Source organism: Pipra filicauda, unplaced genomic scaffold (assembly GCF_003945595.2).
Source record: "Pipra filicauda isolate LSUMZ 115617 unplaced genomic scaffold, ASM394559v2 scaffold47_size6085603_pilon, whole genome shotgun sequence".
Taxonomy (NCBI): domain Eukaryota; kingdom Metazoa; phylum Chordata; class Aves; order Passeriformes; family Pipridae; genus Pipra; species Pipra filicauda.
This window is the reverse complement of record NW_024104620.1, coordinates 1,768,272-1,791,914: the sequence shown is the minus strand read 5'-3', so window position 1 is coordinate 1,791,914 and position 23,643 is coordinate 1,768,272. Positions and strand designations below refer to the sequence as shown.

General features: G+C 38.2%; 1 protein-coding gene across 1 annotated transcript in view; it reads left to right on the top strand.

Annotated features, from left to right (window-relative positions):
* LOC114002759 (von Willebrand factor D and EGF domain-containing protein-like) overlaps positions 1 to 23,298 on the top strand; it is a 182,790-nt gene extending 159,492 nt beyond the window's left edge. The window contains exons 26-29 of the mRNA XM_039386360.1: positions 6,710 to 6,805; positions 7,934 to 8,029; positions 15,136 to 15,233; positions 23,108 to 23,298. Of these exons, the coding sequence (XP_039242294.1) occupies positions 6,710 to 6,805; positions 7,934 to 8,029; positions 15,136 to 15,233; positions 23,108 to 23,122 (305 nt within the window). The 3' untranslated portion in view covers positions 23,123 to 23,298. The remainder of the gene's footprint in view (positions 1 to 6,709; positions 6,806 to 7,933; positions 8,030 to 15,135; positions 15,234 to 23,107) is intronic.
* The last annotated feature ends 345 nt before the right edge of the window (positions 23,299 to 23,643 follow it).

The window sequence follows — 23,643 nt, the reverse complement described above, 5'->3', positions numbered from 1 at the left end:
CTGAACTAATAACTAACTTAGATTTATTTTCTGCTTTAATATCTCTAAAAGGCCCCATAAGCATATCAGATTACACATCAGAATGAAAACCAGACATAATTAGGCAAAGCACTGGTGTTGCACTGCTGTCTATATGGTTTACAACTTTTCACACCATTTTTTCTTCTGAAATGTGTGCTAGGTCATGCAAACTAACTCTTATTGCTAAAGCTGTGTGGTAAAGTGAATATATTAGAAATGCAAACTGTCACCACACCCATCACAATTACATTTACAGCTCCCTCTGTGTCTTGTAGTAATTTGTTCTCACGCACTGCATCCCTCAGAGGTTTCTACCAGATTATTTTTTACTATTCAGAAAGGTAATTTATTGAAGAGGTGCTTTGCATCTCTGTCAGAGGTATGTGAAGCGAGAAATAGGGACGAGCAAACCTCAAAATGATTGGTAGCTTGATAGGGATAAGGATCCGAATTTTAGAACATTGCACTAAAATTTCAATTTTGTTACATGACAAGTATTACTTCTTCTTAAAATTTAATCAGTGGCTATAATTACTGACATTCAGTGGATCACACGTCTGAGGTTACTCTGATAGAGCTTGGAGAGAAAGTTATTCCTTTATTTACAAATCCAAATCAACACAGGTGAGGAATTTCAGATAAAATCAAACTCTGAAACAACATATGTGCCTAAAACTCAGCATGAGCAAAACTAGTTCCTCACTGCCCTTGGAAGTAGAAAAAAGGAGACTAGAAATTGCTGGTGTCCCGAATCCATAACATGTTTTTCAGAGCTATGTGCATTTGGGACCTTCACAGCAGCAGATATATTGGTACATCCATCTTGCTAATGATCTGTTGAGCATCAGTTATACCCTCTAAGGGGGGAATGACATTGTTTACCTCCACAGGTTTCTGCCAGTACAATCCAAACAATGGTGCCCATTGTTAGAAACATCCTATATGGCCAGACCACACCCATTTTGTGTTTCGGGGTTTTTTTTTCCAAAGGATTGAAGATCATTCAGCAAGATCAAATCTTTATTTGGAGCCTAGAAGCATTCAACCAATTGTTCCTTAACTACAGTTAGGGCAATATTTTATCTGAGCAGGGTTCATAACGCATCCAGAGAGATAGGAAACCTTCTTCCAGTGGATCAATTGAACTGTGCTGTTTTGTGAAACTGCTGATCTGACCTTCCAGTTCTTGTCCTATGAAAAAGATCAGCAATATCCCTACATTTTAAGGCTTCAGTCTCATGATTGTGCCATTCCTGGCACAGAGCTTCTCCACGTTTTTGTTTTGCTAATAGATGATATATTTTACCTGTAAACATCAGAAAAGGGTTAGAAGTGCCAGTTTTAATACAAAATCCACTGCTTTCACATCTACTGGTTTCAGGTTTGCTCACAGCTTGAGTTCTGTCAGCTGTATTTTCCTGACAAAACCAGTTGGTGTTATTTTTAAATGTCTCCCATTCTTTGTGTCCGTACTGTGTCGTATCTCCCCAGCTACAGTTCATTCTTTTGGAGAATGTCACACCAAATCAAGATAACCACTAAGCAGAAAGGAGGAAACAAACCTTAAAACAACATGTACATGCAGAAAAAAAAACAAAAAAACTGAGAATGATCAAGCTTCCTGCTCCTCAAAAGAGCAAAAGAGCAAGTTGAAATATGCACTAGGCCCACAGAGAAGTCATCAGTTCAAAACCAGCACCGGCCAGAAATAAAAGCAGTGCCTGTGAATCACCTAGAAATGTCAGCACAGGGATGGTGACTTGCAGGATACATTGAAGTATGTATGTGCCAGTAGGTGTTCTTTTGGCTGCAATTCTGTGTTCTTTGTCAGCAAGCTCCAGCCTGATGCATTGCCTTAGCTGGCCCACACAGATGTTACTGCTTGAGGCTATTTTCTCTCTTCCATCCAAAGGCAGGATGCATTCAGGTCAGTTTTCTCGGTTTCTACAGGGCATCTAAAAAAAAAAAATAGAAAAAGAAAAAGAAAAGCTATCTTGAAAACTACATCTTCTAATTATCACTGCAGTGTAACACGCTGTCTCCTCATCAGCGGCCTGGCTCAGGATACGTGATGACAGGTAATTTTTGATTCAGAAAGAAATAGTCTGTGCAATCTCATGGTCAGGAAAGGACATGGATGTTTCAGTTTCTGAAACATTGCAGAGGATCTCTCTCTGCCAAGATTTTAGGAGCCTGGTTTAATATTCCCTCTATTTTAAGAGGGTAGTGGTGAAGACTGTCTTATTTCAACAAAATTACAAGCCTTTTGCTAATTATCATGATCTCCTTCAGTGAGAAAAGGTGTAATGAAGTACTTACATCAAGAAGTGGCTTGGGTTCAACTAGAAAAGTTTTTGTCTGATAATCTGCAGAAACAGTGGCAGTCTGAAGGAAATGTCTGACTTTTTCTAATCACTGTAAACTAGTCAGCAGATACTGCAGACTAACAGTGTGACTGTTAGAGTCACTTCTAGTATCTGCAGTCCAGCAAAGCATACCCAGTGCTTAACTTTGCCCCAAGTCACTTTTGGCTTTGCGTAACAGGGATAGTTTGCTTAATACTGCGTATATTTTAGGGAGACTGTTAGTGTAGATCCAAGGGAACAAGAGCAGGCAGAAGACACTGAAATTGTGGGTGTCCATCACTGGTGCTACTTACACAACGAGGACAGACTTCACTTTATACACAACATTGCAGGCGTTGGTTGGTTTTAGTAATCTCTGGAAATATTTATTTTGCAGGCAAATTCTTCCCTTTGTTTAAAAAAGCAGAAGGACTGACTACCTTAAAGATGTTAGGGCCGAAGAGCTGAACTGTGGAGCTTCATGGAAGTTGATAAAAAGAGTTGCAAGAAGCACTTCACTGGGTCAAGTGAGCCTGGAGGGGATAAGCCATGAAAAGGGTCGCAGGAAATTTTAAGTGATTGCAAGGTCAAAATGCATTAAAGCCATCAAAGAGAAATGGTTGCTGCATAAAACAGAAAGCTCAGCAACTTGTGAATGCCTTTCATCACACGGAAAGATGGCACATGTTTTTTATGATGTCCTGTGCAACACCTATGTTTTATCTTAACACCTGCAGCTGCTTGTTACCTTATCAAAATCACCCCTTACATGAAATACAATATGTAACCATGCTTTTTCTTTAACCTGCATTATCACCTTCAACATAGGCTTACCTTATCTAACACACCAGTTTTGGAAAACACAAGATCATGGAAGTCTTTTCTAGTTTTAAAAAGTGTCCTTAAAGGATCGTGGTGGTTTAGAGAATTGAGTCACTATTGCCTATGAAATTCTGTGTGGAAATGTCAATGTTGACTGTAAGGGGAACGGGACTAGGGCTTTAGTGACACTTACTGACTTCCAGCAAGCTTGCACTCGGTATGTGTGGGTAGTACAGGACTCTCCCTACCCCCAGTGATACACCCTACCAAAGTGCATCAAAAGGAAGAGACAAACGTGTTTATATCCATGTCATTAGGGCCAGACCCCAAGGCAGATGGAAAACTTATCAAACCACTGTTGTCTCTGGGTCAAGATGCCAGACTTTTTTTAAGGGGAGGGCAAAAAAAGAAATGTCTTTTCAAAGTCATGCCAGTGCCTGGGAGGATTGCAATAATTCGTTTTGCTCTCCTAGTGTCTGATAATTTATTTAGTTTTCCTGGGAGATGCTGTAACATTTTTGTTTGCTATTTTGAAATTGGAACTCCTCCACAGAGGCCAAGGAGTGGGACTAAAGAGGATCTGAACTAGTTATCATTAACAAATGTTGAAGTCTGCCTGATGGGTATTGAGATGGAATTGTATTTAAGAAAGCTAAAGAGAAGGAGAACAAGGTGGAGATGTCAGGCAGGAAAAGGGGTGAGATAACACTGCATTCATTCGCATAAAGGTGCTGTGAATTCCTCGGCAAGAAGAGAAAGGATCTACTCCGGAGGGCAGGCAGGCAGAGGTGTTCCTCCAGTTCAGAACTTACTTGAACCCTTAGTTCCCTTTGAATTGAACTCCTTTGGATTTATCACTGAAGTCAGAGATGCCAGAAGTAATAAAGGCAGTTCATCCTATATTTTCATAGCTACCTGGTCATTTGTAAGGCAGCTGAACAAAGAAAGAAAGAAATGGATCCCAAGTTGAAAGTTAGTTTGAAGTTGTGTTTTATTCAGATCAAGACTGGACCTCACCTGTTGATTAAAATTTTGCCAAATTACAGTGAAAATTGAGCTGCAACAAGTGCAGTTATACACATAGTGAGAAATAGAATTAATGAAAAAACACAGTAATTTGTCTCCCTGCAACTGAAGAAAGATTCTGTTGTACAATTTAAAATTTCTGCTATCAGCACAAAACAACCAGGAATGTGATTGTTTGTGTCAGGTTAAAAATATACAGAAAATGTAAGAGACCAAAGAAAAAAGAAAAAGAGAAATATCCATTTGAACAAGTGCTACTGTCCTTAGTTACTTTTTCTTGACTTTACTTTTTAAGAGGTGGACAAAAGACATTGTGCAAGTTTCATATGATCTCAAAACCAAATCTATAGTTTTTGGGACAGCGGGTTAGCATTGGGAATACTATGGTCCATCAATATCACAAAGCATAAGGTCATTTGCAATCTAGAAACAAACTTTATGGTTTGGGATCATCTTTTCTAAATTCTGAATGTCCAAGCTGCTTTATAATTGAAATGCCAAGTCAAATACAACACAACAGAAGATTGTGGGTCAAAAGTCTATTAATGGAGATGTGAAATCAAAAGGGAGAGAAAAAGGAAGAGGCAAAATAAGAGATTAAATCATTTCAGAGTTATGGATGCCATGACATTTTGAACTCATCCCAGGTTTTAACTAGTGGTTGCAGCATTTTTTGATAGCTCAGCAAGAACTGTGGATCCCTGTTAGCCTTGGTAAGCAGAGGCCAAGATTACAACATGGATCAGGAGAGATGGAGAAAGAAGGAAATAGAGGATGACAGTTTAAGGGCTGGGATCCAAGCAGCTCCTATAAGCGTGGGCAAGTCTGCTCTGCTTAAGGGCAGGTCACTATGCTTAGGGATCCAGGAGTCTTGGCACAGAACAAAATGTAAATGTGGCAGCCAAGCAAGAGCAGCAATATAATGCTAAAAGCTGCCAGTGCAGCAGCATCTGGACCGAAGGGATAGACCAGGACACAAAGTGCCACAAAAGCAATATTTCAGTACATCAGAGGAATAATTAGGGAACCTAAATTTACCAACCTAAAAATGCCTGATCGTCCCTGAGAGAGGAACAGAAGGTTATTCTCCCATCAAATAACAGTTGCTGTATTTTTGCATGCTATTTTTTAGTAATCATTCCTATTTTGAAGCTCCTTTCAGGATTCTACCTTCTACAGTAAAGGTCTGAGGGAGGGTTGTGGTAGTTCAGAGTCCTGTATGTAGTGATGACTTGAAAATCAGAATTGCTGCAGCATTAGCATTCAAGTTCTGTTCTTACTGCTGATGTGCTAAAAGACATCACAACCTCAAGGCTAATGAAGGCACTGTAGTGCTGTGCTTTAGCTGTCAGCCCCTGGGTGCCTGCAGAAGCAGGAAGCTGCTCCCTGCTGAGGAGGAGCTGGGTGCTCCACAGCCACCCATCTCTGCAAGCAGGGAGGGCTGGCACTGGTCACCACTGCTGTTAATGAGTCACTGGCAAATCCTCTGTATGTGTAAAGTTTCAAACATGGCAGGAGTCATTCCACACAAATGTGTTCTCACACTTTCACTACCAGACTCCTCCTGACTTGGCTCTCATACCTTAGTCCAGACACTTGCTGTGTAACATGGCTTTTTATACTCCACTCACTTATCAAATGCCTTCTTCCATGTGAAATGCAAATCATTCCTACTCCCATCATACCGGCACTGCCATGTTTCTGAATTATCCTGCCTCTGATGGGTCCTTCCTACACATACCCTAACAGGCAAGGAGAAATAGGAGAAGAATTTGGGTATCTACCTATATCAAAGCAGGTTGGGATTGCAGATGTTTGACTTACCAGAACAGTGAGATTTTAATGATGGATGTTCTAAGACAATACTGATAAATACAGCTTAATGTGAGACAAAAAAATTAGAGCTTAGATTCCTAATGAAATCAATAAAAATCTCTGGTTTCCTCTGGTTGAAAGAACAGCTTTTGATTTTATTTGTATGAAAGAATAAAGTAAAAAGGTAAGTAACTTAACAAATAATGGTACAAAAAGACAGTGGAGGAACAGATCTGTTTAGTCTTTACACTTGGTTGAATGCAAAAACATACCCAAAATTGTGTGAAAGCAATCTATCCTCTTCAAGTCTTTTCTTATCCAAATGAACATCTGAGAACATGAATGAGGAATTTTCCAATGAGGAAGAGAAAGCTCTAACAAGCAGTTGGCCTGCCCACTTGCTTTTCTGAGAATCTTTTTAATCAGTACCTCTCTGCTTTTTCTGGTGAGGCAGCTCTTAATGGAGCTTCCCCCAAAGAATTTCCACACAAGGCACAACATTTTCTGGAAGGATTTATGGGAGTTATCAAGCCTTTGTGTTTCAGATTCTCAAATCCAAATTACTTTCCAGTTTTTTAATTACAAGCAGATGAATCTGCTGCAGGGAAGCAAGTAAGTCTCTCCTAAAGCCTTCCCTCATTTCCCAGCTACCACATTCTTCCCTTGATATGTTCCTGCAGGTGTCTGTGATCCCACGTGCATGAATGGAGGGAAATGTGTCCACCCAAATGTCTGTGACTGCCCATCTGGTTGGAGGGGAAACCACTGCAACAAACGTAAGCACCTCTACAGCCCATCAAACAGATTATTATTACTTGGGCCAGTCAACATCAGTTGTAATCTTTTTTTAATACTAAAAAACAATATAGTGAAAAAAATCTGTTTTGCTACTTCAGCAGTTTGAAGAAAGCTGGTTTTAAGTACAGGTAATGTAAAATATAAACAGTTGATGCTTGCAAAGGAGAAAAAGCTGTGTAGGGGAACCCTGGTTCTGCTTCATGCAGCTCTGTTGTACATCTTGTTATGGAAATTCATTTTTATAGTATTAAACTTGAAGCACTGATTTTATGTTTTAACAGCTTCACATATTTTGTTATATTTTGCAGAGAAATGTCATATATTTCAAAATACAGAACTATTTAAAGCCTGCTATAAAGCTTTCCAGACTGATGTACTCTCAAGGTCATTGGTGCATAATTTGGAGAATGACGTGTTCTTACTCTGTAACTCTACCAGATCTGACTACAGTTACATAAAAATGTAATTAAAAAAAACCCTCTCACCCTGCAATATTTTCAAGGAACATTTTTCCTTACATGGATATTCATTACCATGAAGCTGACAGATAAACTGAATAAATTTACAATCAAGGTGACATCCTGTATGTAAACCAGATTAAAATATTGGCTCTTTACCCTTTGGGTCCTGATAGTAAATATGATTTCAGAACCAGTGGTTTGAATTTATAATATTAATAATTTATTCAGATATACTGAAGAGAGGAAGTGTCTCTCACACATATCATGCACTCTTTCAGGATCTCTGAACAAACAATATATGCAACAAACATATCAGACTTTACTACGAAAATATTTATTTTTGACGTGGAACACATAGTAGGCATATGACACACATGAATATGTCATATGAAGATTATTCTCAGCTGATGGTGAACTGAGCATTAGAAATTGCAAGTCTCCCAGTAGACAGTCATCAAAGATAAAATTTTTAAGAAGAAAATATCAAGGAATCCTGAATACTGATTATGTGATGAACAGAACACATTCACTTCTCTGGAAGTTAGCCATATGGAACAAAGCCTAGCAGGTCACCTTTCAGGCAGACCTTGAGCACACAGATATATCACGTACATCTTCTCACTTGTTTCATGTCAACCTGTTCAGCTGTTTGCCTGCAGAAATGTCTGAACGGTGGAGAATGTGTCGGTCCAAACATCTGCGAGTGCTCCAGAGGATGGGTGGGAATGCTCTGCCAGACCCGTAAGTGATCCTTCATTTACCACAGCTCTGTTACCATGCACATAGCACCGGAGATTTTTACACATTAAATTCTCTCCTATGTGTATATCGTGTTAGGTTTATGGTTGAACTCGATCATCTTAAATGTCTTTTCCAACCCAGATGATTCTATGATTCCATTATGTGTAAAAGTCAACCATAACATGATTAGCACCTAAATTCTGCCTTCTATTTGTCAGAACTGCCCTATGCTGCCAGTAAAACTATTACTTTCAAAGACATTTCTGGACTCAACATCAGCATGAGAAAGAGGCCTGACTCATCTTTTTATTATGTGGATCATGAGCTCAACCTGTCAGACAAAATAAATAGTTTTTAAATTCAATAATTTGAAATATAAGATAAAAAAGAAAGATTCACGGAGAAAAGGAAATACCTAGGTGCCATTAAGCACAGAGAGAAATCCTATCTATCTGCCAACCTTAGAGCCAGACCCTGTAAATCCTCCGTGTTCAGACTGACCACCAAGATGGCTGGAATTATTTGCATTTGAAGGGATTGGAAGACCAGAAATAGGAAGAGACCTGTTATTGCCAGTTACAATGGGGGTCACTTCAGTTTGTGTCTGCTATTAGCTTTACAGCATAAGGAGATGAGGAAAATATCAAGGCATTATCCCCTTTAAAGGGCAATCTTCCTTTCCTCTCACACTCGCAGAGGATAATTACTTATGGAAATCTTTTGTCAGTGAAATCCCAATGGTTGTGTAATTGTTTCTTTGTGCCAGCTGCCTTCTAGTTCAAACATGGGGATGTTTAAAGTTATTTATTCATTGGTGACATACTCTTGACTCAGTTTATTAAATAAATAAACAAATGGTACTTGTTCCTGTGAAAGACAAGTAAGGCTTACTGTCATTAACAATTTCTGCTGTCCTGTGCAGGCACACAAGCCCAGATAAGTTTTTATAGATCTACCTAACCTTTGGAACTTTGCTCCAAATCCCTTCACTTGCTAATCACTCGTGTTTTACTATTTCTTCCCATGTTTTCACTGTACTGGGAGGTTAAATCTTTTATTTTTTTTTTTTTTTGTCCAAAAGGATCTGGCTGAAAATCCCAGGTCCCACAGAAAACCTAAATAATCACCAAGTGGTTGGAATTTCTGGGTTTTTAAGGGGAAAGAGAGCAGATGGTGAGGTCTTATAATGTTGCTCCAGGGTATTTACAGTAAGGTAGAGGTGAAACAGGGGAACAGGAAAGTCTTCATCCTCACAGATGTTAGGCAGAAAAATTTGCACAGAAGTGTAACCCCTGAAAGCAAGTCAGGTTTTATGTTTTCATGGGAGGTTACTCCCTTAAATCCAGAACTCGATGAAAAATGTATTTACCTGCCTAAATATAAAAAGCCTCCTGAGTGCTTCCCTTTCTCACCTTCCCCTCAGCTCTGGCACTGCCATGCAAGCTGCTGACTGTAACCAACCTCTGGTTGCCTCTTTCTGTTGTCCTTGTTTTGCTTTGGCCCTTTTCCCATCTCCCAGCAGCACAGGGATAGTGGGCCAAATCCACACACTCTGCCAGAGCCAGTGTGTTTCTGGAAAGGAGGTGTTTGATTCATCTCACTACTCCCCTGTGCAAAACTGCTTTGTCACATTTAAGCTCCTGAGATTTCCCTGTGCTCAGCATGCCCTTCTTGCTTGGATGTGTGTGCCCAAATTCTGGGCTTCGCTAAAGCATTAACAAGGCTGAAGATGGCCTTGATTTGCACACTTTTACTACAGACTTCTGCTGTTAAACTCAACAACAGAGCAAAATGTTCACATTTTAAGATAAGAAAGTAGTAGTAACATATTATTCATTATATTCAAATATTATTTATTTATTATTTATACTTATTCTATAACATTGTATTGAAACAATAACTATTGTTGATTATACTATATGTGAATCTAATACTATATTATCTATTAATTCTATATTTTTCATATGATTAATCTCAAATGCTTCCATTTTATTAATCTCACTTTTTTCCATTTCACAAATGAAAAATATTTCACCTCACTCTACAAGTAACAAACTGGCGGATAACTTTTCTCAGCAATCACTGTACCTTCTCCACTATCCAGAATCCATTATGTCTGGATTGCTTCTCTGGGTTTTTTTCTAGGGTAGGAAAAGATTAATTAACCCAAGCTTCATTCTTTGCAGCCTGTGGATTCACTCAGCTGCCCTTATTGGGATGGCAGAGATGGAAATGCAGATACAGGTTTCATCTACACCTTGAACCTCATTTTTTCCTGACATACATCCAATAGGGTGACTAAACCAAAGGATTTACAGAGACTTCCACTACTATTTTCTGGACTCTTTTCAGATGGAATAAATTGTTTCAGTCCTCTCTACAGAGATAGCCAGAGTAGGCCATTAAGCCAACAAAAGAGACAATGGACCAATACTAAAAATTTATATTGGACATCTACTTTTCATTTATCTTTAAAAAGTCACAGATCACCTTCATCAGTGCAGTTTCTAAGCCTACATGGACAGTTCAAGAAGATATTTGGAGGCAGCAGTAGATACAGCTGCCACAATAAATCTTCTCTAAATCTTTTCTCTTCAGCCTTCTATAAAACCAGAAAAAGCAAAACCTGACATTCTCTACTTTTAGGTCTCTAATAACTAAATTAAATATTTACAACTGAAAATACCAACATCTCAGATTTTCTCCCACCTTTCACCAGGAAAAAAAGACACAGATCTTTTTTACAAGTGATAGCCCAAAATGCTTGAGCCTTCCATCAGACAAACTCAGTGGTTTTATCCTAGAACAAATTTTCCATTCTCCTGTAACGATTGGCAATGTCTAAGTCGGGATAATTTTATGTCTAAAATATTTTGAAAATGTCTCAGAGAGACCTCTGTAATATCAGAGGTCTTCACCACACATTAAGGAACTCATATCTAATTTGGAACAGGTCTGATGTGTTTTGGGGATGGAATCACACAAGCAAAAACTCTGCCTCTTTTGCAATGATGCACAATGAAATTGCATGTCCGTGTAATGCAGTGAATTATGATTTCTTAATGCTACAATCAGCCAAACTCACAATGGCATTCCAGAGACATCTGTGCAGGACTGTTTATTTGCAGTTTCACCCACCTCTAGCTACAGCTAAACTAAAGAATTTGGCAAGATTAAAAGAAGAGACTTCTAGGAGGCACTGGTAATGGATAAAACACAATAGTCTTCCTTTATCAGACTGTAAATAAAGAGGTCAGTCAAAAGAATAGTTTTCTTCCCCACTCATCTGTAACTGAACAGAATGGCTTCTGAAAGAGAATCGATAAAATAGGTCATTTGTCCCAACAAATAAGGTGTATGGTGGAATACACACATTATCCTTGATAAATACCTATGACTTTGAGGAGCACAGTTTAAGGAATAATGGTCAAGTTTCAGACTGTACCGCAAATGTAGGGAAATAGACTTTTGGAAGGACAGGTTAAAAAGGTAATTTGAAATATTCAAAATGTCTCAACTGCAGAAACCAGAAGCATTATAGATTAGGCTTCTTCTATTAGAAGTTGGGGTTTTTTTCTGGTTTGACTCTTGTTTTTAGCTTTCATGACAGTAGTAAAAACATTCAAAAACTTCCTTCTGTAAAAAGAAAGAAACAGTATCCAAGGGTCACCTTGTGTTCCCATTAGAGATTTCCTTCCCATTCCATATTAGATATCCAGTCTAAAGGTCCAACCTATGAGCTGGAGGGAGGCAAGGCTTTCCCTTGCCTCCCATGGTGGTAACTCATATCTCTATTTTCATGAGATAGGAAAGAAACATTAGACCAAATAAGTCAACACCTGGCAGTACAATCTCATTATCCCAACAAATATAGCCAAAACACAACCCAGTACATTCAGAAGGCTTCCAGCCAGGAGTATAAATCTGTTTTTTAAGGCCCTGAATGCAGGATCAAGGTATAATTCTGATAATTAATTATAAAGTATAAGAAGGTTATAGTTGTGAAGGATCTTCATCATTAAAATTCATGCTGCTATCTTCTGTTCTAATATTATTGAACCCATACCGGCTCCTCATTGCCCTTCAGAATATCTTCTCTTTATTTGCATGTTATAAGTGTCAAGCTTATGGCCTTATAATTTCCTCAGTATTCTCCCCCGCTCTCTCTCTGCCTTGAACAACATCTCAGGCAGGCTTTCTTCCAGCCTTCCTGTGTAACCCTTTCAAACCTTAAAAAAACCAGAAAATTCTTTTGAAAAGAATGTCGTTTGCATGCAAATTATAGCTCTGTTCTTTTAACATGCAGGGATAAATCTCTTTCTGTAATTGGCATTTATTGATTATAATTTTAACATAAGCTTAGCTTGTTAAATGACTTTGCTGAATCTGTACAGGATAATGCATACATAGCCAGTGTCATTTTTAGTGTTTAGAGGCTTAGCATCCCTTGTAAATACATTTATGAAATATTCATTTGAACTTCAGCTATGTTATTATCCCCTGTGATGTCAATTCCAATTTTCCTCCAAAATGTTTTTAACTTTTCTCCTGACTGAGCTCTTGTTTTTCTGAGCACTACAGGAAGAAGCAGGAGGTGGACATAGAGAGACAGGCAGGTAGCAAAGGATGAAAAAAGGAAGGAATAGTTTCCCTCTCTTTACTTTGTTTGCACCAGAAAAACCACAGGGAGAAAAACAAAAAAAAAAAAAAAGCCTGGTACCTTATCTAATGTCTCTTCTTCTACCCATGTCTACCAGAACACCCCCAGATGATATAGGGGTCTATAGAAAAATCTTTGCATTACCTGTTCTTACTTGATCCACTATCAAGCTGACAGGAGAATCAGGTTCCATTTTTCCCCAGCCCAAGTTCATCTGAAATGAGAAATAAAAATTGATACAGTTATCTCATTAATAAGAGTATCATACTGAGTTCTTTCTCTTCCTACTTATCATGCAGAGGAACAAAACTGGAGTGGGCACAAGGAGACCCTTCTGCTGACAATGCTAACATGTTTTTGTTCCAGCAAATGAAACTTTTTCCACTTATACATCTGAGCCCTTTCAAGGTTCATGGAGGAGCTGGAGAAGCGGTCAGCAGCTGATGAGCTCTCTGTTCTAGCTCGAGTGTCATTCCATCCCTCCTCTGCCCCATCCACACCCAGAATTCAAACTTGGCCTTCACCTTCCAGAAGAAGGAGAAATTCAGAAGTTTGCAATTGCCTGTTCTGGACCTTAAGGAATGTTTTGCAACAGACACCTAAAAAAATGTGTTTTCTTCTTAAAATCTTGTTTCAAGAAAACAGCACTTTTACCTTTTCGAAACATCAGAAATACATCAACTAGCTCATACACTAGGAAGGCAAGTTCCCAGCTCCAGGTCACTGGAGTCCTACAGCAAATCACCACCGACACAGCTGACTTTTCAAACAGGAGCACCTGAAGGTCAGCAGCACATGCAGGTCTCTGTGTGTTCTTGTTCTGGACATGTTATAGGTCAGTGGTTCTGACACAACATGAGCGCTCAGTACCTGACTCTACTCGTAAGGGTAAGAGCAGTTTGCAAAGCTGTTTACAACCTCTCCTCTTTGAGATGTGTACAGTGGTAGTAAGTCTGGTCCTCCTCTGCCCCATAGCTAGCAGGTCTGAAGTTTGCTGTAGATATTTAGATTTTAATGTTCCCTACTCTGGCAAAATCTCAGCCTCCTCACTGAATGTTAGCTGCCATGGTAATCTGATAGAACAAAACCAATACAAATTCCAGGTGTTGTTCAACGTCTTGCCATTGGCCTCCCAAGGTCATTATAACAATTATTATAACTCTGAGAATGACATTTGGAAAGCTTAGGATCTCATAGTGTTTCCTAAAGAAACCTCACTACCCTGGTCTAGCTCTGAGACTACCAATCTCAACACAAAGGATTTGCATGAACTCAAATCTGTGTCAAAATCAGAACCTAAGTCCAACAAACTGACAGTTTGGAAGCTGATCCTTAAGCCCCAGAATATCTTAAAGCTGTAAAAAAATCCCTCATGGGGATACAGCAAATTATTCAAAACCAATGGAACATTTTGGTCTGTGTTGAAGGAGATGGTGTAGGATCATAGACATGGGTCTACTTTATTTTCAGCTCTGTCTTAATGGTGCATGGTTGGCAGCTTCCTATATGCCTCTGCCACACAAGAAAATATAAAAAGCCACTTGTTGATTCACTTCTGACCAGTTTTGAAGGCATTTAATTTGGCTGACTGTAACTAGGATACAATATTCTGGCAATATTTATGGAAGGTTTAACTCATGAGATCTAATTAAAATACTGTGACATGTGTGTTCTTCTTGAATTGGTGCCCTATGAATTGGCTGTTCTCTTTCCTCTATGCCAAAACAATGTCATAACAATAGAAACTGCTAATGAGCATAAAAAACTAGCTGAAATTTGATTAATTATTTTTTCTCTCTTAAAAAAAAAAAAACACCATTGATTCTTTTACTAACAGAATATCTTCACATTAATGGTCCTCTATGAATACTAGACTATGGCACTCTAGATAAGATAAAAAATTTTCTGATTCCTTTTTCCTTGGGATAAGTAGCTTGTTACTGATTCTGTGTTCCCATGAAATCACATGTTCTTATACCCTGTTTTCCAGCGGTGCAAAGTGTACAGTTCATCAAATTCTCCCATTTATTTATTTATGGTGTTAATATCACCTTTGGAAGTACATCTTTAACATATCTTTTCATCTCAACTCGAGACCCCATCTTTTAACAGCTCTTATTGATTTTGATTGGAACGAAAGAAAATCAGTTTTGGCACAAATCTTAGCCAAACATCAATGCCCAGAATGTATCCTGGCTTTCAAAATTAGGCCTTGAACTGATCCATTTCCAATTGAGCCGAGGTTATTGCTTTGCTACAGTCTTCCCTTTCCCCGTCATTGGGAAAAAAGAAAAAAAGTAAAGGAAATGGTAAACATATGAGACACACAGGCATAAAAAGCCTGTGAAAAACCATCTTTAATTTTCAAGAGCATCTAAATATTCGGTTCCTAATGAAAAGACTTAGAATAAGTGTATTTCTAAAAAATTTTGTCTTTCATTTTTAGCACTTTGTGAGCAAAAATGTCTATTCGGAAGCAGATGCATAAGACCAAATGTCTGTGCTTGCAGAAGTGGCTACACTGGTTCAGCATGTGAAAAGAAGGTAAGGTCCAAACCCACTGACTCTTATAGTAAGGACAAAAATATTCAAATGTAACTGAAATTGTTTAGGGGTAAATGGATTAAACTTTTGTTAACCTTATGGAAGATGTAAATAAGAATATTTTAAAGGGAGTTTAATAGCTGCTCAGCCACAAACTAGCCCTGTATCCAAGTTCTAGATAGAATTTTCTCTTATGGAACAGTTTAATATTTCAAACATAGAACCCTGAAAAGATGTGTCTATTCTGGTAGTTGGGGTCATCCTTAATACAGTGTGCCAGTCCAAACCCACTAATCATCTACAGAGAAAAACCTGGAGAAAAACATCCAGTTGCAGTCCAGGCAAATCTGAAACCTTTTTGAATTGCAAGGACAACCTGCTCCTCCCCGCTAGACACCCCTCACTTGCTTTTCATCGCCCTGCGTTCCTAACTTTTCCTCCTGTTCACAACATGAAATCTCAGCTCTTGCACCCAGGAGGTCAGTGAGCAAAAATTACTCTTGTTCCCTCCTTCTCCACTCCAGTTTCCAAAGTCCACAGACAGCTCACCTCTTCATGCTGAGCTTGACCTCAAACTCTGCATCAAATATCACTACAGACCTACCTACCCGAAGGCAAAACACCAAAGCATTCTCATGATCAGAGGGGGATCTTTGTTACTTCTCCGAGTAACGTTGTTAGAGGCTCTTTTCCAAGATGAGTCCAGTTCATGCAAATATGTTTTGTATGAATTTGAGAAGCATTGAGTTGAGAAATAAGATATGTCCAGCAACCACATGGTTTGCAAGGTTATAGAACATCTGACAGCTGGGCTTGACCTGACCATCACATCAATTTATGTCCTCAAGTCCAGTTTATGCCCTGCATCACCACTAAGACAAAACTGTCTGGGTTTTTTTAAGCCACAGTCATTTCCTGTAACTCAAACACTATTTCACTCTTCCACTTGACTGACCCAATTTCCACATCTCCAAACAGGAGGGTTGCCCTTTCATTTACCTACACTGAAAGGCTGGGGGCAAAAATCAACGTATTTTCCTTTCAATTACACAAAGCATTAAGAGAAACCATGAAAATCTGTTCAGATAGTCACTTAATTCTGTTAATGATAATTAGATTTTAATATCACAATTAAAGTTCTGTATAGATTTTCCTAACAGGTACATTCTCATACTAAACTACAGCTGCTACACCAATAAGGAAATGCAGCTGATGTAGATAAGATGAGTAAGTATTGTAATTTTCCATGTATAAAAAAAATCTATTAAACGGGTTGGCTGTGGCCTAGGAAAGTGAGGTGCACATTTTCTCAAATAATTAACAGAAGAAGTCTAAATGGAAGCAGGGATAAGACAAGATAAACTGGAATTATTCTCTGCTGGTGCTTATATCCAGGAGAATTCCCATTCAAGGGTCAAGATTTGCCCTTTTGGATCCATCAAACCAAGATTCCCAGTGTTGCTTTAGAGCATCATTCTAGTTGTGGATGTGCAAAGATATTTTTCATTTCACAAATAAAGTGGAACTCTGTTGCACTTAAGAGAAAATACTAAAACAAACAATCAGCCCTCCTTTATCACATGAATAAACTATTACACACTAAATCAGTCCTGAAAGAAAAATAAAGCAGGAAAAAAAAAAACTTTGCAAATAATGTGTGTTCAAAATGCCAAGTCATCAGTGGCACATGCAAACACACGTGTCTCTCTAGCAATGATTCATCTCACATTTTTTAAGACTGTCTGAAGCACTCTTCATTTTCAGGGCTTATTCTGCAGAAATACTGATTGGCCACGCTGATATGGACGTGCATTGCTTTGATGTGAAGAAGGAAATGTTCTGAATAAAAGGGACTTAACAGGTTTCCTTCAATCCAAGAGCCTTACTGAAAGCTAGAATCAAAGCTAGTAATTAAAATTATGGATTTCATGGTGTCTAATTTAAATTACATGGCTTATGTTATATGAAAGCAAATGAGCTACCCCTGCAAAAAATCAAAATTATGAGACATCAAAATACAAAGATCATTTACTAGCATGGATTATAGTAAATCGTACACATACCCATATTTCTGTAAAAAAGTTGGGACAGTAGGCCTCCCAAGAGTTTCTTTATCAGACTGGGCTGGGTTTAAGCAAACAATCTGAGTAGGCTTTAATCAACTCCTTCTCCAAACCTGTCAGTCATCGAGACCTCACAATTTATCTAAGTAATTGTTTAATTATTTGACTACATTATTTGAGCACAGTTTTGCTTTTCCTGACACTAAATATAAACCAAATCTGTTGCAAGCAAAACTGATACTTCTTGGGGCAACCTTGATGGGAAAAGTTGGCTCAGTTCTTTCAGTGACAACATTTACATGTCTGAAGAAAATTAGAGTCTCTGCTGCCTGATTTTATCCCATTTTCCAAAGCTAAACCAATCAAGTTGCAAACCTTGTTCTCTGTTACTTGTTTAAACTCCAGTTTCTCCATATCCTTCCTGATGTGCTGTAGCCCAGTAGATGCCTCCCTGTGTGGCTCTCCCGTCTCTGATTAATAAATTTACAGCTAGAGATTTACATTTTGCTGTGACAGCCTTACAACCAGCTCAGTCTTTTCCACAGTCCTGACACCTTATCACTTATTTCCCATTTGGCATTTGTGCAGTTGACTTTTCCTCTGAAAGCACCATCTTTATTGTCTTTACTTAATTTTCTCTTATGGATTTCAAGCTGTTTCACCCATTTATCAAAAAGATTTTTAATTCTAAGCCTGCTTGCACAGCATCCAAGTGCAACATTGTTCAAAAATGTGACATCTCATTGTCTAAGACATTAATGAAAGTGGAGAATAGTAGAAGAATCAGGACCTACAGACTTGATAAAATTATTTCTTGATAATGCTTTCTCAAAAAGGCTTTGCTCCTTATTTATTTGTTATGAATCATACTTACTGGTATGACTGTCTGAGTCAGACCAGAAGCCTCTCTAAAGTGAAAAACATCTGTTCTTTGTGGACAGAGTGACTGCTTCCCTTACTAAGACTGAGAAGCTTATAAATTGACTGTTTAATAATTTATGGTAATATCTCTCCAGATACCAACTTGGTCTGAATCTTTGGCTGTCATTCTCTAACTTTTCCTTCTTTTTCCTCATTTAAAGGGGTGTACTATGCTTATTGGGACTATTTATATCCTTTGGGAGTTCTCAAAGCAAATCACTGCTGCTTTAGAAACCGCCTCCTTAAATATGCTGGGGTAACTGTGAGGATCTCTTGACCTGGAAAAGCTGCTTCATGCAAAGACCCTTTTATTTGCTAAGATGTTCCATATGGGGATTTAATACACAGTAGATAGTATCACATAAATTCAAATCCCAGTTTATTGCCCAGCCATTTAACCTTGTAAACAGACCTTAAATCTGACTTTTCTGAATTTAAATACTCAGTTCCTTACCTATTCTCCCTTGCATTCCTGTTCCCTTGTTAAATCTGATCATGTCAAACCTTTTGTCACATTTAACCTTTCTGAGAAGACTGAAGAAAAGGCACTGAGCACATTAGCCTTGCCTGTGTCATCTGCAACCTTCTCTCCTCCCTGCTGGATTCACCACTATCTTTTGCTGTGGGAATTAAAACTCATGCTTTGCTCTGTTTCTGTTGTGAATCTTCAAATAATGGGAACAATATAGTAGCAGTGACATGCAAAAGTTGTCAAAAAAAACCTGGATTAAATTGGAGAGGAACAACCTTTTCCCTTCCTTCAACAGCAGCTGACAAGGGATGTTCTAGGTGACTGCACCTAAAGCTAAGTGAATCCTGCCATCCTCCTTTTCCTAGGGGAGGAGATCTGTAGCAAATGTGGATAAAGCCTTCCCAAATCTTCGTTCGCGAAGCCTAGTCATGAGATGAGGGGAGGAGATGCAAGGTAATTGCCTCTTTTAGGCAGTTGGGAGAGTTAGTGAAATCAGTTAAGGAGACTGATTTAAACTTAATTTTTGTTTTTCAATTTATTCTCACAAAATTTGAGGGGAAAATTCATTTGTAGCAGATTCTTTTTTCACAGTGTAGACTGAAACCGCTAAGGAGACAGATGCAGGCAACTGGAAAAAAAAGACCTCACTGCAGAACTTTTTTCCTACCATCTAAATAGTGCCTGGAGTCTGGTTCTGCCAGTGCATTTGGAAAAGCTGGATGGCCCATATTTGCCCAAACAAGTTAATTCCCCTCTCCCTGCTGTAATCTTTAGTATCGTTCCCCGTTGTGCATATAAGATTCCTGGAGGAACAATATACGTATCCCTAAATTATTCATCATCTACATCCTATTCCTCACATTTATATTGCCAATTGATTTGCAATTCATTTTCTGACATTTTTGGTTTACTTTGTTTTGGGCTTCTGCTAAACAAAGCCTGCCAACAGCATTCCTCGGAAGGCTAATGAACTTGCTAGAATAGCAATCACTCTCTTAGAAACCTTCTGCGTACTTTTAATTTGTATTGACTCTCTGAGAGATCCAGATAATTTAGCAAGTTTCATGGCAGACATGAAGACAAATGCTCCTGCTGACTTTCACATTCAGAGCAGCCATTAGACCACATTTATTCGGGGCTGCAAGGAGTGACCCAAACAAAACAGACTAAACAAACCTCGTTTCCAGTGGAACTACAGTTAAAAACTTTGGCATTAGTCCCAAAAGAGACCAAGGCAATCACTGCATCATTTTGTACAACTGGGAGTTTTTCCTAAAGCTGAAATTGATATTGTATCTGTTGTCCTAACTGATACCATCATGCTTTCCTTGTTGTTTTTGCCTTCCTAAATGGATTAAAGTAATAGCATTAATTAAGCCGACAGAATTAATTTAAGTTAAACAATGTCATCTAGTTAGATATAAATGGTACATAATATTACACTACAAGCTATCGTGATGGTGTATTTTCCCAATAAGAGTTTAAATATTAATGTGCTAAACTTGTCTGTCTGTTGAATATTTATTCTAAGGTATAAAGGTACTGAGAAATGTAGCCTGTTACAGAAAATAATAATTAAGAACAGGCATATCTTGTAGCAGATATTTTTAACAGTGGAATTTAGCAGTGAATTGAACAGCAACAAGACATTCATTGCCTAGGAATGAACCCAGTGACTACCTCCCGAAGATTAAACATCCTATTGATTTCAGTACAGCCTGAAAATACATGATGTTTTTAATAAACAATTTCTCATATTAGGCAAGCCTTTGCTGCAGCTAGTGACCTTCACATCACTATTACTTTCTTCATTTATACATTGAGAGACATTAAACCACAAATCAGGGTGCTCAAGTTATACAAGCTGTATTCAGCATCAGTCAATACACAAGTTGGTCATCTGTGCAGTTTTACGAAAAAATGGTTTGACTCTTTGTAAGTTATTTGACAAGTAAATGGAAGTAATGTGAGGTTAGCAAGGCAAAGTCAAATGAAGTATCGAGCTACACATGTATGTTGGTCCGACTATTTGCACATTACAAAGGAATCTAAGGGTATTTAATGCAATTCGAGCAAGAAAAAAGACTGACTCATCATACAACTGAACACCTTCGACGCATATTGTTGTTCATGTATTCAGGTTGAATTCAGAGGTATCATGTTACACTCTAATTAATCTAGACCTGGAAGCACCCGAATGTCCAAATAATTCCACACAGAGATGTGCCCCACCAAGTGAACCTGCCTGCTCAGGTCCCTGCCAACCCGGGGGTGGGTGTCCATGTATGCTCCATCCTATTGGTGACAGAAGCTTGTCTGGTTCTTAAAGGATTTAAAGACCTGTGGTAATGCTCAGTGTGAATACTTAAATTCCCTTTTAGTTTCAGAGAATCTTATGATGAAAGAAAACTTATAGAAGTGTTCCTTTTGGACTTCTGCTGCTTTCCTGCAACAAAAGGATGCACCCTATATATTCTCCTTAAGACAGAAAAGTACTTCTGATTTGGAAATCACAGTGTCTTTCTTTAGTTCTCATTAGCTTTTCATGAACAGAGGAAAGTTTTCCCTTAGGTACATTGGCTTGAATTGACACATGCCTTCAGAATGGAGTTTTGGGGTGGTTGCAGACAGGTTTGTATAACATGAATACTTAGAAGTCTCTGCCCTATTTGGTACTCAATACGTGTTCCAGCTTTCTTCACACATGATTCTACTGAAAGAAAATAGGACTGGGCCTTTGCAGCACATTAAATTTCATGATATGTCCTACTTTGTATATAAACATAAGAAATATATATGTCCAAAGGACAAGGGAGCTGAGGAAGGGTCTGGAGCACAACTCTTAAAATATGCAGCTGAGGGAGCTGGAGGGGCTTAGCCTGGAGAAAAAGAGCCCCACATGGGGACCTTCTCACTCTCTACAACTACCTCAAAGGAGGCTGTAGCCAGGGAGGGGTTGGTTTCTTCTCCCAAATAACAAGTGACAGGATAAGAGAAAATGGACTCAAGTTGCACCAGGGGAGGTTTAGGTTGGATATTAGGGGAAAATTCTTCAAAGAAGGGGTGATCAAGCAATGTCACAGGTTGCTCAATAAAGTGGTGGAGTTGCCATCCATGGAAGTATTTAAAAGACACGGAGATGGGGCACTCAGGGGCATAGTTTAGTGGTGGATTGGCAGTTCTGGGTTAACAGTCAGATTTAGAGGTTTTTCCCAACCCAAATGGTTCTGTGATTCTATGATTTTATATACATATATAAATTTATATATACAAATATGAATATCTAAAATCTAGACAGATATTTCTGCATAAATGTGTATACATATATATGGAAATATGTAATATGGCAGAGACATGCCCATATATTTATATTTGACCTCAATAAATACATATACTCTTCTAGATATTACACACCTTTTGTTCATGTAAACTTTTGTTCTAACTAAAACTGTCTAAATTGCAGCAGGCACTTGTAGGAGTCCTTTCATATAAAATAAACATGCCATGTACTATTCACAAATAAACAACTGCTGCCTGAATATATCACTACCAGAAACTAAGGTAGGGTATTTTAGAGTCAAACTGGGAAGTAAAATTCGGATACATGATGCTAATATCAAGGTTAACCTGTCATATCAAATACAGATATATCAAGACTAAGGAGCACCTTTCTTCTTGTCCTAAATAGTAAATTAATATCAACCTCTTTATGTGCTTTATAATATAGATTTCTATAAAAATGCCCTTCAAAATGGGTTCTTAAATCTATGTGCTAGCATAAAATAAAGCTTTTCATATCATCTCTCATCTTGTTTTGGGATAAAGAAAATTTGCTCATGTATTTAAACAAGGATGATATTCTTGGACAACTTCTGCTGCATGAAAATGGGATAAGTGCACTGAAACACTTTCAGGCAAGAAGCCAACAATCTCCATGCGTTATACAGAAGTGGCAGAGTGATTTTTTTTAAGGCACACCTGCTTTAGATGAAAGAAATTGAATTCCAACTCCATAACTGTCAAGTACCACCGCAAATAATAGAGCCTAAGCCTAATCATTTCAGCAATATAGCTATTTTCCTGTTGAAGCGATGGAGCAGAAATCAGCCATAGCTAGATGATATCACTTTATGTGCATGCTTTGGGAACAGTTCCATTCATCATTTCACTGCTTAATCCCTTTCAAAAACATGTTCTTCATTCCCTGGTTAATAAAAACTTTGGTTGCCTAAGTCAAAATTGTGAAAAAAAACCCAAAAGTGGACTGTGATTTTGCCATAATTACATAAATTCCAGAAAAATACAGCAACTACAATAAATCATTGGAGCACTTGCACATAATATTTCTTACATGACTTGCATGAGGCTGTTTCTTCTGCAGTTCCATAAGCAGCTGAATCCTCATTTCTTTTTTACAGCTCCCAATAGGATGAAGATAACAACAGGACAATGAAGACAATCGTTTGGGTATCAGTAATCGGGAACTGAGCACGTTTTTCATTTGGGAAGATACAGCTTGAAGAAATTGCTAGTTCTCTCCCTTTTAGCCTTATATAATCTCACAGAGAAGAATAAAAAAAAAAAAGCCAAACCCCTTCTCATATGTCAATAAACCTACATTTATTTTCAAACCTGTCTGTGGCAAGACTCAAATTCATGATCCACGGCTGTAGTGACACCAGCACCACTGCTCCCGACATCAAAAAGGTTTTACAGACCATGGTACAGACCATTTTATAAAAAAGACTAGTGCCATGTTATTCTGATTTCATTGAAATTTGAAGGCACAGATAAATTTCCTTTTTTTTTTTTTAAAAAAAAAAAAAACACAGGTATGTCCAGAGAAAAATGAATAAATAAGATCCTGGAAAATCTAGGTGCTTTCAGAGATTCACAACTTAATTTGAAAATTCGTATTTACAGAATTCTACCACTGGCTCACCTATGAGGGGTC